This window comes from Haliotis asinina, chromosome 10 (genome assembly GCF_037392515.1).
Source record: "Haliotis asinina isolate JCU_RB_2024 chromosome 10, JCU_Hal_asi_v2, whole genome shotgun sequence".
NCBI lineage: Eukaryota > Metazoa > Mollusca > Gastropoda > Lepetellida > Haliotidae > Haliotis > Haliotis asinina.
In genome coordinates, this window is record NC_090289.1 from 54,528,340 (window position 1) to 54,542,996 (window position 14,657).

Below are 14,657 nucleotides of genomic sequence, written 5' to 3' on the forward strand. Positions count from 1 at the left end.
AAGGCAGGAAACTTTGCCATACATTATTTTATTGTCTCTTTTCAGATACGTTTCCAGCTTACAGAGTCTGGCTTTGAACCAACTAAAGTAAAGTTTATGAAGAGAAACAAACCTGGTGGGTGTGGAAGGTTGAATGAGAGGGTGATGAATGTATGTTATGTGTATTGCTCAGCAATATCTGCTGTCACACACTTCCCTGTATTTGTAAATAAGTGTTATTCACAGCAGTACCAATAAACATCACAAGCAATATACATTTAGATTAATGTTATTGACGTACATCAGTCTCATTACAATCTTTCCACTTCTCACTACCTACAGAGAATCAGAACTGGACAAGTGGATGAATGAGTGAGTGAAAGCGCTTTTAGCAAATTGTACAACATTGCATGGGAATTGATCATCACCTGATGTGCCTACATGAGAAGCGAACTCAGACCTTAGGTGTGCCGACTGAACAGTTGAACCCCTGTGCTAATCCACCACCCTGACAATAGGCTCTCACTGAGTTTGTGGTTCAGTGCTGACAGTGTTTAATAATGTTTCTCCTATTATTTCAGGTGAAAGTAGAGGATATGGCTTTATTGAATTTGGAAGTGTTGCCGAAGCAGTAAAGGTCATGGATTTTACACAGGTAACTTATGTGGCATTTGGAAGCCTGTGTAACGAACAAAGACTAGTGTTTGTGGTTAAGCAATGTTTTTCTGCCGCTGTTGTCGAGTCATGTTCTTGGGTGTTAGAATATTCACTGAAATGTGACCTCAGTTGATTTAAAAAAAATTTAGGTAACTTGTCCTTCTTCATTTTAAAGGTGTGAGATAATTTGTAGATGGTTGTGGTTTATGGTTGAGTCATCCCATTTGCAGGGATCAGTCCTCATGCTGTTGATCACGGGACTGTTTGGTCCAGACCCGATTATTTGCACACTGCCACCATGTAGCTTGAATATACTGCTGATGCTGAACAAGGACACAAACAAATCCCATTATTGTCAAAAGCTGGACACATTTTTGAGTGATGTCCATGGGTTATGGTATTTTTGTCAGATGTTAGTTGATGGCTTTAGGCCTCTATATACATCAAACTGCACTGCTTACACAATAACAATTCCTGGATATTGAATTATGCTGGATATATACAGTGATCACTCACAGATATGTGTGACATTATTTTGATGGGTGATGCACTAATGAACTGAAATATTTAGAGCCCTCTCTTTCTCTCTCTGTCCAGGGTGTGCTTGACATGATAGAAATGGCAATACTTGTCACCTACAGCTCTGGTGGGAAAAAGGATAAAAAGTACACAGCAGCTAAACACAGCAGCAATACTGACAACAAGGTACTGTGGGTTACAGGAGACAGTGATGATTTCTGAGATACTTTTTGTATGTGTTAGTGACTGTCTGTGTGTTGGATGTGGGCTGTCTGTGATGTATGTAGCTGTTGGATGTTCCCTGTGTTGGTGATATTGTCAGTGTGGGAGATGCTGTCTGTGGTTATGGTGCATGTGTGTGGCACTCGGTATGGGAGATGCTGTTTGTGTGAGAGATGCTATCTGTGGTTATGGTGCATGTGTGTGGCACTCGGTGTGGGAGATGCTGTTTGTGTGAGAGATGCTATCTGTGGTTATGGTGCATGTGTGTGGCACTCGGTGTTGGAGATGTTGTTTGTGTGAGAGATGCTATCTGTGGTTATGGTGCATGTGTGTGGCACTCATTGTGGGAGATGTTGTTTGTGTGGAAGATGTTGTCTGTGGTTATGGTGCATGTGTGTGGCACTCGGTGTGGGAGATGTTGTTTGTGTGAGAGATGTTGTCTGTGGTTATGGTGCATGTGTGTGGCACTCGGTGTGGGAGATGTTGTTTGTGTGGAAGATGCTGTCTGTGGTTATGGTGCATGTGTGTGGCACTCGGTGTGGGAGATGTTGTTTGTGTGAGAGATGTTGTCTGTGGTTATGGTGCATGTGTGTGACATTCGATGTGGAAGATGTTGTTGGTGTTTGTGATGTCTTTGTGGGAGATGCTGTCTGCGTTAGTGGTATTGTCTGAGTTGGGGATGTTGTCGGAATGTTAGGAGGTGTTTAATGAAGGTAATCTATTCAGACTATTTGTATTTCAGCAGCAGATACAAGGAACAATGGTTGATCAAAAGGAAGGCATTGTGTATGTTTCCAATGTAAGTAGACATACATTCATAGTTACTGTTCAAGTCTTTTTCAACATTTGTACATTCAGGTCGGCTGCCTCATTCTTTAACTCTGTTTTGTGTGGAAAAATTACACTTTTTACAAGAAAACATGTATCTGGCAAGGAATATCTGGTACAGTTGCACTTTAGAGGATAAAGTATACACTGCAACTCCTGTGTGTTGAATGGTGATAGGGGAGAGGGGAAACAGGGAGACAGCAATACCAAGGTGGAGGTTTTCTTTTCAACCGAAATTCTGAATTAACATTTCTTAACATGTTTTGTTTCATGTGCTTGTGGAAACTCTGAGGTGTCTCTTTATGACATACACGCACTTGTGAGTAGATATTGTTTAAAGGTCACATGCAAGGTAAAACACAACTTTCAGTATGCACTTTCCAAAACAAATCATCAAAAATGCCATTTCAACCTATAAAGTTGAAATAAACGCAATGCAATAAAAATGCCAGCAAAATCAGATTTCAAACGATTCACTAAATTTCCCCCAGTGCTGAGGGAAAAAGTGGTCTTAACAGCTGTTGTGCGCTGCGCCCATAATGCATGCGCAGTGAATAGATTCGTGGAGCTTGAAACAGTATGCATCCCCGGAGTATGAGGTCGTAAGCAGTAGTCTAATCTTGGATGTGTACACAAACAAGGAAATAATCTACTGGTTAGATAGAAAAACTTGTTGATTGTGATAAGCAGCCTCTGTCACAGAGAAAACTCAATGTCTGGTTTATTGACACCTATATGTCTGCCTGCCTGTCTGCTAAAGACAATATGCAATACACAGCTTCAATCATTGACCACATACAATTTGAACTTATATGCCATAAGCAAAATAAATTGATTTATGACTCGTGCACCTGAGTCCTGTCTCTGCCACATTATGTAATTTGGCAGGTGTGATACGTGTACACATGCTTTTATGTCTGTGGGTTGCAAACAAACTACATCCATTTTTCTCAGATGACTGGATCTGAGGGAAACTGGTGCAAACTCTTGTCAGTTTCAAGTCTTGCTTTGTATTTGGACGAATAAGAGTTTCCAGCCACGCAGTAGTTCACCATCTCTACTGAGATGATTTGTTATTCGATCCAACACAAATTCAGAGAACATTTACAAAACCCAACATCTCTATATACATTCCTTATGAATAACAACTTCTTCTATTGTATATGATTTTGTTTGACAACGGTATATGAATCCACACTGAAACGAATCAAGTACGTATACAATAAACGAAGATGTTATCCATATAGAATCTTACTTTCTTGTGACTCACCATACTTCTAAAATGCCCTTCAAACAGATCATCTTACTGTATACACAATGAGCCCTCAGTCTATCAGCAAATGAACCAGCCAATCTGAAGCCCTCGTTACACTTGAGTGCACACCCACCCGCTATGACTGAGTTTGGTCTCCGGAGGGCTTTTTTTGATGGAAGTAAGCCCAAGTACAAATACTGCACTTTTGAATCATGATTGTACACTTAAAATTTTGTTTATTTGTTTTTATACAAGCAGCAATGTATATTAAATGTCATGAATAAGTGATAATTAATTATGTTTGATTTTTTTGGCCAAAAGCAAAAGTTTTTTGGTTGCATGTGACCTTTAAGATATTGCTCATGTTGTCAGTCACTGGATTGTTAGATACAGACTCTGTGTAGCTGGAACATCGCTGAATGGGATGTTAAACAACAGGCAAACTTAGAACTGATTTTGCAGAGAATCTTAATAATTCAGCACCACAACATCTCATGCGGACAATATTGGCCATAAGACTGCTTTAAAAAGATTACATGTTTCTCGGGCACATTTTTTTCAAAAGTGATGCGTGTGGTAACACGATAAAAAAAAATTGGACAGAAAAAAAAGTGACTGGGGAGAAACACATTTTTATTTTTTTCTCTCAGAAATACAGCTTGGGAAGTTTAGCGCATGTTAGTGAATTGTAGGTTTCCTCAGACATGTTCTTACAGAGCTCATTCTTATAGTGGACAAATGGATGATCAGGACACGGCCAAGTCAAAATTATTTCTTTTAAATGGCAATAAAAAAGAATTACCCACACAAAAAAGTGATTTCACATTTTTATTTTACTAATGCTACATGTCCATGAAACAAGTAGCCAGTTTCGTGAGAACACATTTCGAACACGCCGCCCTTGGTACAAGTGTAGTGTATGGAAGTGACAAGACTCCAGTCACCAAACATTTCAACATTACACAGTTTTTTGACATTTTCGTGTGAAAAATTATTAAAATTGCAACAGGAAAATTATGTAATAGCTGATGTAGTGCAGAAGATATGACTAGAATATTGCTGAGTGCTGTGCTGTGTATTGTGTTTAACAACAAGTCAGGTGATAGGAGACAAACCTACAAGGTAACATGATACTGCTTTAGTTAGGCCTCACAACTGTCTAACCAATCCACCTGTTTCCAGCTGACCCCAGACGTAACCCACGACATGTTGGTGTCTATATTTAAGCTGGCTGGAGAGGTACGGAAGATTAAGAATGATGTGACAACTGCAACTGTCAAGTACAAGAAACAACAAGATGCTGTACAAGCCATTTGTATCCTTTAGATCTGGTGGATTGTGCATCCTCCCAGAAGGGTGGTAGGTCTGTGGGGCTTTGCAATGATTACTCTAATATGACTTAATTCAAATAACCTGGATGTTTTGGTGTAGATTCTAACACCGTTATCAAGCAAAAGATGCAAAACAAGGAGAAATATATGGATGACTTGCATCGTTGGCTTGATAACGGTGTTAGAATCTACGCTGAAAGGTCGCAACCACTGCAAGAAAGATATTGTCTATCCATGAAAGTCTTCATCCTCATCATACCAACTTCTAAAATGCCACTTGAAGAAGTTATTTGAAACTGTTTTGAAAGAAATGAAAGAATAGACTGGTGGAATGTAAGAAAGCTTCCATATTTATTTGTTATATATTAGTGTAGTGATGTGATGCCTGTCTTCGTGACTGTTAACAAACAACACATGTTGAGCTTCCTTAAGCTCTTCAGCCATGTTAAATGGAATGATAATGCTTGACAACAAGATTGTTGTCAGTGAAGAGCAAGTTGAAGCTGTCAAAGCATCAGGTAAGATACAAACACTGAGAGAGGTCATAAAAAATGTTAGCATGTTTCAAAACAGACCTTTTGAGTTGAAAATCATTGTAAATCATTGTAGGGTTATTAGATCAAGAAGATCAATGGGCTCAGTTTTGTAACTGGTTTTCAAAATTACATTATTTTTCTTAACAATATAACTTCAGAACTCTCCAGGTTGAATGTTATACAATCTTCACAAGAACTAGTTTCAATTACTTATACCAGTTGATTAGGTCATTACCTAGAGTGCCTTGATTTCAACTTTTTCTCTTACAGAAAGAGGCTGGGCAATAGTTGGAACATATTGTATTCATTATTAGTACAAGTGGTCTTGACTTTCAAAGGATGGTTCACAGGATGTCCGTTGCTTTGAAGAATGCTCAGCAACCCAGTCCTTCTAGTACTTGTGAAAGCTTGCATAACCATTGCCTGTTGGGAGACTCCCTCCTCTGCCTTGGATGATGTGTCCACCAACCAGGAGGGTAGCATTGAAACTATTAACATACTGCTATGTTCCGTGGATAGCTAACAAGTTGCAACAAGTTGCACTGTATCATTTGCTGATCCAGATTCCACTCTCTTTCTTAAGGTTCAGGATACTATATCATGTTGTCACTTCACCCAGTCATTGGGCAACTATCAGCTGTCCTCATTTAAGGCTTCACATCCATTGGGGTTCCTTTGCATGATTGTTAAGCCATGGAAACTTCATGGCTGGATCTACACGATGTGTATTTTCATGTTCTGATCATTCCAGACGGTTACAAGTGCATTCGGTTTGTCTTTCAAGACATTAACTATGAGGTGAGGGTCTTCTCATTTGGCATTTCTTGATGAGATCAGTCACCCAGTATGTCACGCATCCCCCTACATTGTCAACGGAAGCGTACAAGTGACGATTGAATACACTTAATGAGGTCTGTGTTTGGCATATGTCAGGGATGTCTTAACAGATTGACAAAGATCAAGGATCTTGTGCTGTTAGTGCAATCCCAGGCCAGATCTCTTTGACAGTGGCAGAGTCTTCTTAGCCCTCTCTTGGGGTGGTGGCGTAGCCTAGTGGTGAAGGCGTTCGCTTGTCAGGCTGAAAACCATGGTTCGATTTCCCACATGGGTACAATGTGTAGCCTGACAGTCATATTGCTAGAAGTGAAGAACCCAACCCACTCTGTCTTCTTGCGTTCACTGCAGCTCTCATTTTCAGAGAGACCTGTAAAGGTCTCGAGTAGAATAGGCTGTCAGTAACCCATAAAAGGTGACTACGCTTGTCAAAAAGGGGCGACTAACAGGATAGGGTGATCAGGCTCGCTGACTTGGTTTTCACCAGTTTGGGCAATGGGGGCCTATGTATACAGCTGCGTCTGCACATACATCCCGATTCTTGTTAAAGCAATATCTCACGAAATGTTGTACCTAATCTCTTCAAATTGGTGACAGCCTATGTTTGTGGTTTGCACGGATGCAAGTTGATTTGTGTAACCTTGACGTTATTTTCAATGTGACCATAACTCTTTGATCACTTTACAGACACTTGGTATCTCATGAACTTTAGTACCTTGTTTCTTAAAATATGGTGACAACCTACATTGGGGAATTCCACAGTCACCAGTTGATTTTTGTTACATTGACCATGTCTTCAAGGTCACCATGACACTTGGAACACTTTTCAGACTCTTGTTAGTGTGATATGTCATGCACTGCTGTACCCAGTGTCTTCAAATTTGGTGACAGCCTACATTGGGGGATTACTCAGACATCAGTTGATATGTACAGTCTGACCTTATTTTCAAGGTGACCACGACTCTGTGACCACTTCCCAAACTTATTTGAACACGATATCTCAAGGAACGTTGCACCCAATTTTATCGACAGCCTGCATCGGGTGATTATGCATACATCAGTCATTTCAGGCGCCTTGTTTGTGACCGAAAAGTATTGAATATGTTATAAATATTTCATTCTTCCTTAGCAGCAAGGGACATTGCCATATGTGTGTGAGTGGCAAACACCTGTTTTACATTGTTTGTACCAACATAAAATCTTTTTGTCAACACATGACTACACATTTTGGGAGCATATCGTCTCAATCAGGGAGTGGCAGGACCGATTAGTTCCTGCATATCAGCAATTTGGTGTTCAATGGATCTGTATCTCATTGGATTGAGTATTATTCAGCCAGCCTCTTTTTCAAGCGGATTACTCAGCAGTAGTGGTGCATCAACCTTATCGGTTCAAGAGGATTGTCGCCCTTTCTGTTTCTGACAGTCCAGTAATATTTCTTCATATCGAAGAGCTACACACAGACAGGAAGCAACCAGGTTCAACACCCATGTTTGTATCCCAGTTCCCATACATGGTAGCAGGAGTTTTCAGTGCTATGGCGATCGCTTTGAATGGCCTCTTTCAGCAACTACAGAGATTTTTGATTGCTAAAGGATATTCATGGAGATTTGCTGAGGTGATTGCTTGGGTGCATCTAACTTCTGCTTGCTTTCTTTACAATCACAACCACAACTAAGATCATTGTAGAGTATCTGCAACACCTCTCTTATTCAAGAAACACAAGGGATTGATGGTGTCCAACTACCGCACCATACCGTACCGTATGCGACACGATTTCTACTCTGCCTGAACTTTATTGTTTGCTGTGCTCCCATAAGCTGGCTGATCCAGCCAGGAAACTTCGTCCACAAGTCAGGAATCTGTCAATAGTACTTAGACACCTCACCTTAGTTTGTCACATGCTGTCAACAAGGGACAGGCCACATACTGTCCATGAGCTTCCAGAGATGTCAATAACTGGAGCATGAGTCGGTTGGGTGAGCTGTTCAGAGAGGATGAATACTTTGTTCCAAGTCAAAAGCATGTGATTATCCACCAACAATATTTTAATCAGCAGCAAGATGTGCTTTGAAAAATTACGTCAGGAATGGATTGTGTTCATGTACCCAGGTATCTAGTTGAGGAGGCTTATTAGTTGAAGGAAGTGTCCAAAGAGGATAGCGTTTTGTTCACTGCTATTATTCTGTAGTGAATAGAATGGAGGCTTATATTTGAAACATTAAATAGAATGAACTGGAGGCTGGAGAGGGATTTATTGATGTCAACTCCTCGAGTACTGTGAATGTATGCTGGTATGTCATATACATCCACAAATATCTTCCCTTAATGTGTACCAAGATGACATTCAAAGATTTTATTGTAAGACTGACAGCTTAAACAGCTGTTCTTTGATGTCACACATGTAATATTCTTATTTTTGGAATTATTTTACTTAAGCTTAAACAGCTGTTCTTTGATGTCACACAGGTAATATTCTTATTGTTGGAATTATTTAACTTCAGTTTCAACTGTGAAAACCAATGTGGACATAAATCTGATAAGGACAAAGCACTACCTACATGACCTTTCAACGGATAGGTACTACAAGAGGAATATCTTGGTGAGAATACCACCGTTCTGTCTGTGAGCTGTGAGCTGTGAGCTGGCCCATATGAGCTGTGTATCTGTCAGATGGCTAGTATGAGCTATGTGTCTGCCAGCAGGCCAGTGTGAGCTGTGTATCTGTCAGATGGCTAGTGTGAACTGTGTATCTGTCAGATGGCTAGTATGAGCTGTGTGTCTGCCAGCAGGCCAGTGTGAACTGTGTATCTGTCAGATGGCTAGTATGAGCTGTGTGTCTGCCAGCAGGCCAGTGTGAACTGTGTGTCTGCCACCAGGCCAGTGTGAGCTGTGTATCTGTCAGATGGCTAGTGTGAACTGTGTATCTGTCAGATGGCTAGTGTGAACTGTGTATCTGTCAGATGGCTAGTATGAGCAGTGTGTGCGCCAGCAGGCCATTTTGAACTGTGTATCTGTCAGATGGCTAGTGTGAGCTATGTGTCTATGAGATATGAGTTGGCCAGAGTGAGGTCAGTTTCTTTGAGATGTGAACTGGCCAGTGTAAATGTGTCAAATATGTAAACCACATGTAAATATGTCAAATGAGTATACCCTGTGTAAATGTATGAAATAAATAAGGATGTCAAATAGACTGTTTATTGTAAAGCACATGTGAATATGTCATTCAACTTAGTGTGGTCTGATTGTCTCCTACTCTGTGTATGTTGTAGAAAAAATGTCCTGTAGCTGACTGTTCACTGAAGAAGCCTATAGACTGGAAGGACCTGGCTAAACACTGGACAGAGATACACACTCCCACCAAGAAAAAGTTCACCTGCCCCATGAAGAATTGCAATATTGGTTTAACCCACACCGAGTCACACTTACGTACACATCTACAGTCGGAGCATGATGTCAAAGGAGACAACTTGGAAAAACAAATAAAAGGAGCAAAATTTTATCTGATACAAAATGAAAAATACAGTGATCCAGGAGGTGTTGTCCTGCCACAGCTGACTCTGGTATACCAAACCACTAACTTGTTATCCTTATAAATCCTCTACCTCTATGGCATCATTACCATAAACACTGTATTTGGACAGCAAGCATGTCAATTAATAACTGGATATGGTTATTTGATGGGACTACTAGACCTATATACTAGAGATAATACGACTGTTGGAAAGGTGATGTTGACACCATCAAGCAAGCTGAAGAGCTGCATGCTGATTGACAGTCACAATATCTTGACAACTAGTAATGGTACTTGACAATGAAGAGGGTGTCTGTTGAAAATTCTGAAGATTAGTTTTATGTGAATGCAACTAAAATACATTTATGGCAGTGACAAGAATAGAGGTAGCATTCTTATGATGACCGTTGATCCTGGGAACAAGTGTTTAAATGGCAATCTGTTCAGATGCTGTTTCTTTATTTGTCAGGTGCTTTTGGAATTCACTCATGTGGTAGACATCTGAGACATTCTTAACTTTAGGCTTTCCTCTAACTGCACTGGCATTTCTTTACATGACTAGAATTAGTTAAATTACAGCTGATGCAGTTATTCGGCAAAACATGCTGTCCTATGTCAGGCATTATTTACAGTGATTTTCCATGTGGTAACTATGATACTTCACTTTGTTGTAACTTTTGAATTGGACTCCATCTATCTATGATTATTAATAGAAGATCCTTTTCTCAATTTAGGTCAAGGCAGTGAATATAAAAATACCCAAGACTGAGTGCCTTGTGGAAGGCTGTCCTTACCCATACTCGACGATGAAGAGCATGCAGCAACACTGGGCCAGATACCATCGTGCAACAATGAAGATGTACACCTGCAGTGACTGCAAAGGCAGGGTACTGGGCAAGTCCCATATGCAGGATCATCTGCACAAGATACACAATGTTGACTTTGATGACAGCAAAGCGGAGCTGGTGGAGTGGAAAAACCCGCACTTCATCGACCCAGGGGACGTAATCCCCTTCTGGAGCCTGTACACCGAGGAAGATGTGATGAATCATGATGTGCAGGAGAAGGAGCTGGGCGAGGACTTTCCACTTGTGGACCTTCCACTGGATGAGTTGGAAAAGGAGAACCCAAATTTGTATGACCTCTATGAGTGGACAGAACAGTACATGCACAGACTCGAGGTTGCTCGAAAATATGCTCTCAGTGATCTTCAGGAACTTACATGCAAAGCTTTGGAAGAAGATTGAAATTGATTGTCAAGAAAGAATCATTTAAAAAAAGATGAGTCATTGGATAATCAAAGAGGATGCAAAGATACATGAGTAATCTACAGAGGTAGTAACGTTTGCTCTAACAAGATCTCAGTGTATGTCATTTCTGTGTGATTACACAATGCCATTTAGAAAGTGCTCAGATGTGACATATGCTGTATACGGGATTGCACTTTCTTGTTAAAGTACTGATTCTACTACTTTTAGGGTTTGAGTCCACACTGTCTGGTTTGCTGAGTGGTTTAGGTGGCTGACTGACTGTGTGTGCTGGCAATTAGGTGCCTGACTCTGAAGGTGTGGGTTCAAGTCCCAGATGGGACACAACCCAAAATATACTAGAATCGGTACTTTGCGAAGAAAGTGTAATCCCAAGTGTAACTTATGTTCATATCTGTGAGTGGTTGAAGTTTGCCTCTTCAAACAACAGTTAAGTGTAACCAAACTGTCGTCTTTCTCACTGAAATGAGAAAATAAAGAATCTTACCACAAACAAGACTTAGTTGTAATTCCTAATGTTCGGAATAGTATGAACAAGGTAATTGAAGCAACATAGTAACCTCTGAGGAGAGCACACTTTTCGCAAGTGCATTTGAAATGTTTAAATACTAAAAATGAAACATACAGATTTATGGATTACAACTTCTTGTTTATTACGTTGAGCGACATTTCAATGTAGATTCTTACATCATTTTCAAGCTGAATGAAATACAAAGGATCAGAAATGATAATCCGGTTTCTGAAATGGTGGACATGTGAACTGATCTACTTTGGTTTGATTAAGAATGAAACCATCCAACATGCAATGCATTCTTCACTTTACAAACAGGACCAGTCTGGGTGTAGTGTAGAAGATTGGTCATTTGATTACCAGCATGTGATAACATCAATTACTGGTACTTATCACCCAGCCTGGCATGAGCTATAGTGGAGAGAGGGAATGAATTGGGTTTTACATTGCTTTTAACAGTATTCAAGCAATATCACAGTGGGGAACACCAAAAATGGGCTTCACACATTGTACATAGGAGGGGAATTGAACCTGGGCCTTCAGCATTACAACTTTAACCGTTATAGGCTACACCTTTGCCCTAGCCCAATGGGAATGAAGCAAGGACTGCGAGAATGGAGTCAGTATGCTCTGTCAGAATAGTGTTGCCATGTTGAACTCTGGCACGGTTCTCTGTGGGCTAGCACTGTAAGACTTGCTTAAGTCAGGATCAGTGTAAACAGCCACACAAAACTGCACAGTGCAATATAAATCAGGAATGGATTGTTAAACAACATTCCAAGTACTCCATCTGGTTACTTGCATCAACACATTGCTCAGTGTCAGGAGTTTTGACATAGAGATATTCCATATAGTGAAATACTTTATCTTGAGGTTGGAAAGTGGAACTGGAAACTGGAATTTTCCAGTGTGCAAAATTTACCAGTGGCCACTAATTAGTAAAACTTCATCAGGACCTCTAAATTATAAGTTTGCAGTGGTCCAGGTCGCCAGTGAATTTTGTATTGATAGTTAAAGGGGCACTGATGCGGAGCGAATAATGTTTCTCGCCTACGGTCTTATTACGAAACCAAACCGCAATTTGGTCAGCGCCCGCTCCTTCGACTGTGACGGACAAAGGAACTGGGCTCCTGTCCATATTAGCAGAATTTTTTCAACCTAAACAGTCAGGAGGCCGGATGCCCATCATATGCCATTTGTTTAAAAATATCCATGGTATCCCTTGTCCGATCATAACCAAATATCCCAGCAGTGTAGTACTTTTCGGATGCTTGGATGGTATAGTTACTGATCCAATTTGAAAATATGATGTCTACAGGCACGTAGCAAGCCATTTGTTTCAGTACGGAAGATTGGAAAGCTTTATATTTAGGTAGTTTTGAGTGTTGGTTGAGCTGTGTTAGCAAATATCATACGTAAATTTTGGTAGCTATGGTAGCTACAATGGTTTCTTATTTATGATAATAAAAACACACAATTGATTTATTTGAATTCGTAAACAAAAAACGATGACTGTGCCTTTGGTAGAGAAATCTGAAAATTTTCTTACATAAAAAAAACCCTTATTTCACCTATTTACCAAAGTACACAGCAAATGCCAGTGTGCATTCCTTATGTAACGAAATTCCGTTGGTATCCTCAAAACAGTTTCGGCCCATAAGTGTTTTCAGGCTGCATGCGACACAGAGATTACATCTTCCTTGCTGTAACTCGCGCTTGATGGTGTAAATACACGTGTTATTTGTCATCATTCCCTGGATGGTCAATTAATGATTTTTTAACAGGTATAATTAGTAGTAACACCACTTCGGTTACTCAACAAAGGTTCCCATTTGGCATTTCTGCTGTCTGGAGTAAATACTCTACACCATAAATTAAGGTCTGTAATGGCAAATGTATTGTATGTTATGTAATATGTGCATGTAGGTGATGCAAGAGGTTTTATCAGCTGAGTTACAAAAGCAAACATCGATCAAAGGATTAACCGATAACACACTGATTGATTAATTACTTTTATCTTCTAGCGGATTTGTCAAAAGGCAGAGTGTGTAGATGACAACACCCTGTCGTAAAGTGTGAGTGCAAAAACAACATCCTCTCTTCAAAGAATTAACCACCCTTGCCTTGATTGATTGATTGCTCATTATTGGTTAACTAAATTTCTTAGAATAGTGGACATCATACAATTAGTTGCCAGGTGTGCTATCTTGGGAGACCAATGAGAGGTTTATCTGGTTTTCACCAACGAAAGACGTGAAACGATGTGTTACTTTTTCGCAAATGTGACAGTTGTAAGACACGCGACACAGAGCAGGATTATTTACTAGCTGCAGATGAATGGAATACGATTTCTTTTACGTGGATATTGATGGATACACTCCTGAACAAGGTAGTAGCCTGACATTGTTGCTATAAAATTAGTCTGTTTTACATTCATTATTTGCATTTTGTTTTAATTTATTTGTTGTAGCATTCAGCAGAATCTGTATGACAGAAAACAGACACTAGATCGCATATGTGTGTGAAATAGGATCCACATTGGCAATCTATACAATGTATAAATGTTGAAGTTATGTTAGAAATTTACTATGAGTATAAGCAGATCGTGTGTTCTTTTATTAATTTTCAGAATCATACAAATATGACAATAAACTAATTAGGGTTATGAGGCAAAATATAGAGACGTACATTGGCTTCGTTATTTTTCCGTCCTAATAGTTTTTTTTACCATTTCTACCACTGGCAGATGATTAACCTTCAAAGTGTTTCATTTGTTTTCATAATACATTTGTAATGAAGTAAAAAATGACTTCACCTCAGCTGATCTGTCTATAATTAAACTATCAGTTGCGCCTACGGACTGCGCAGCAGAGGTCACGAACCAGTCACGAATTCTGGGATATCATCCGGGTACTCACGGGAGAAAAACAATAACAAAAGTTTTCACCAGTCCACGGAAAATGCTCCGCATTAGTGCCCCTTTAACTTAAAGGTCACATGCAACCAAAAAATCAAACATAATTGAAACACATTTATCACTTATTCATGACATATAATATACAATGCTGCTTTTAAAAAACAAATTAACAAAATTATAAGCGTACAATCGCGATTCAAAAGTGCAATATTTTGTACTTGGGCTTACTTACCCCGAAACGATGCCCTCGGGAGACCGAACCCAGTCATAGCGGGTGGATATGCAC

The 14,657-nt window shown here is 39.8% G+C and overlaps 1 protein-coding gene across 1 annotated transcript in view; it reads left to right on the forward strand.

Moving 5' to 3' along the window:
• Positions 1-11,436, forward strand: part of LOC137298778 (uncharacterized) — a 51,019-nt gene extending 39,583 nt beyond the window's left edge. Inside the window, exons 21-29 of the mRNA XM_067831053.1 lie at positions 46-115; positions 561-634; positions 1,234-1,341; positions 2,120-2,176; positions 4,643-4,775; positions 5,232-5,309; positions 8,666-8,763; positions 9,434-9,724; positions 10,410-11,436. Coding sequence (XP_067687154.1) covers positions 46-115; positions 561-634; positions 1,234-1,341; positions 2,120-2,176; positions 4,643-4,775; positions 5,232-5,309; positions 8,666-8,763; positions 9,434-9,724; positions 10,410-10,922 — 1,422 coding nt within the window. The 3' untranslated portion in view covers positions 10,923-11,436. The remainder of the gene's footprint in view (positions 1-45; positions 116-560; positions 635-1,233; positions 1,342-2,119; positions 2,177-4,642; positions 4,776-5,231; positions 5,310-8,665; positions 8,764-9,433; positions 9,725-10,409) is intronic.
• Positions 11,437-14,657: the final 3,221 nt, after the last annotated feature.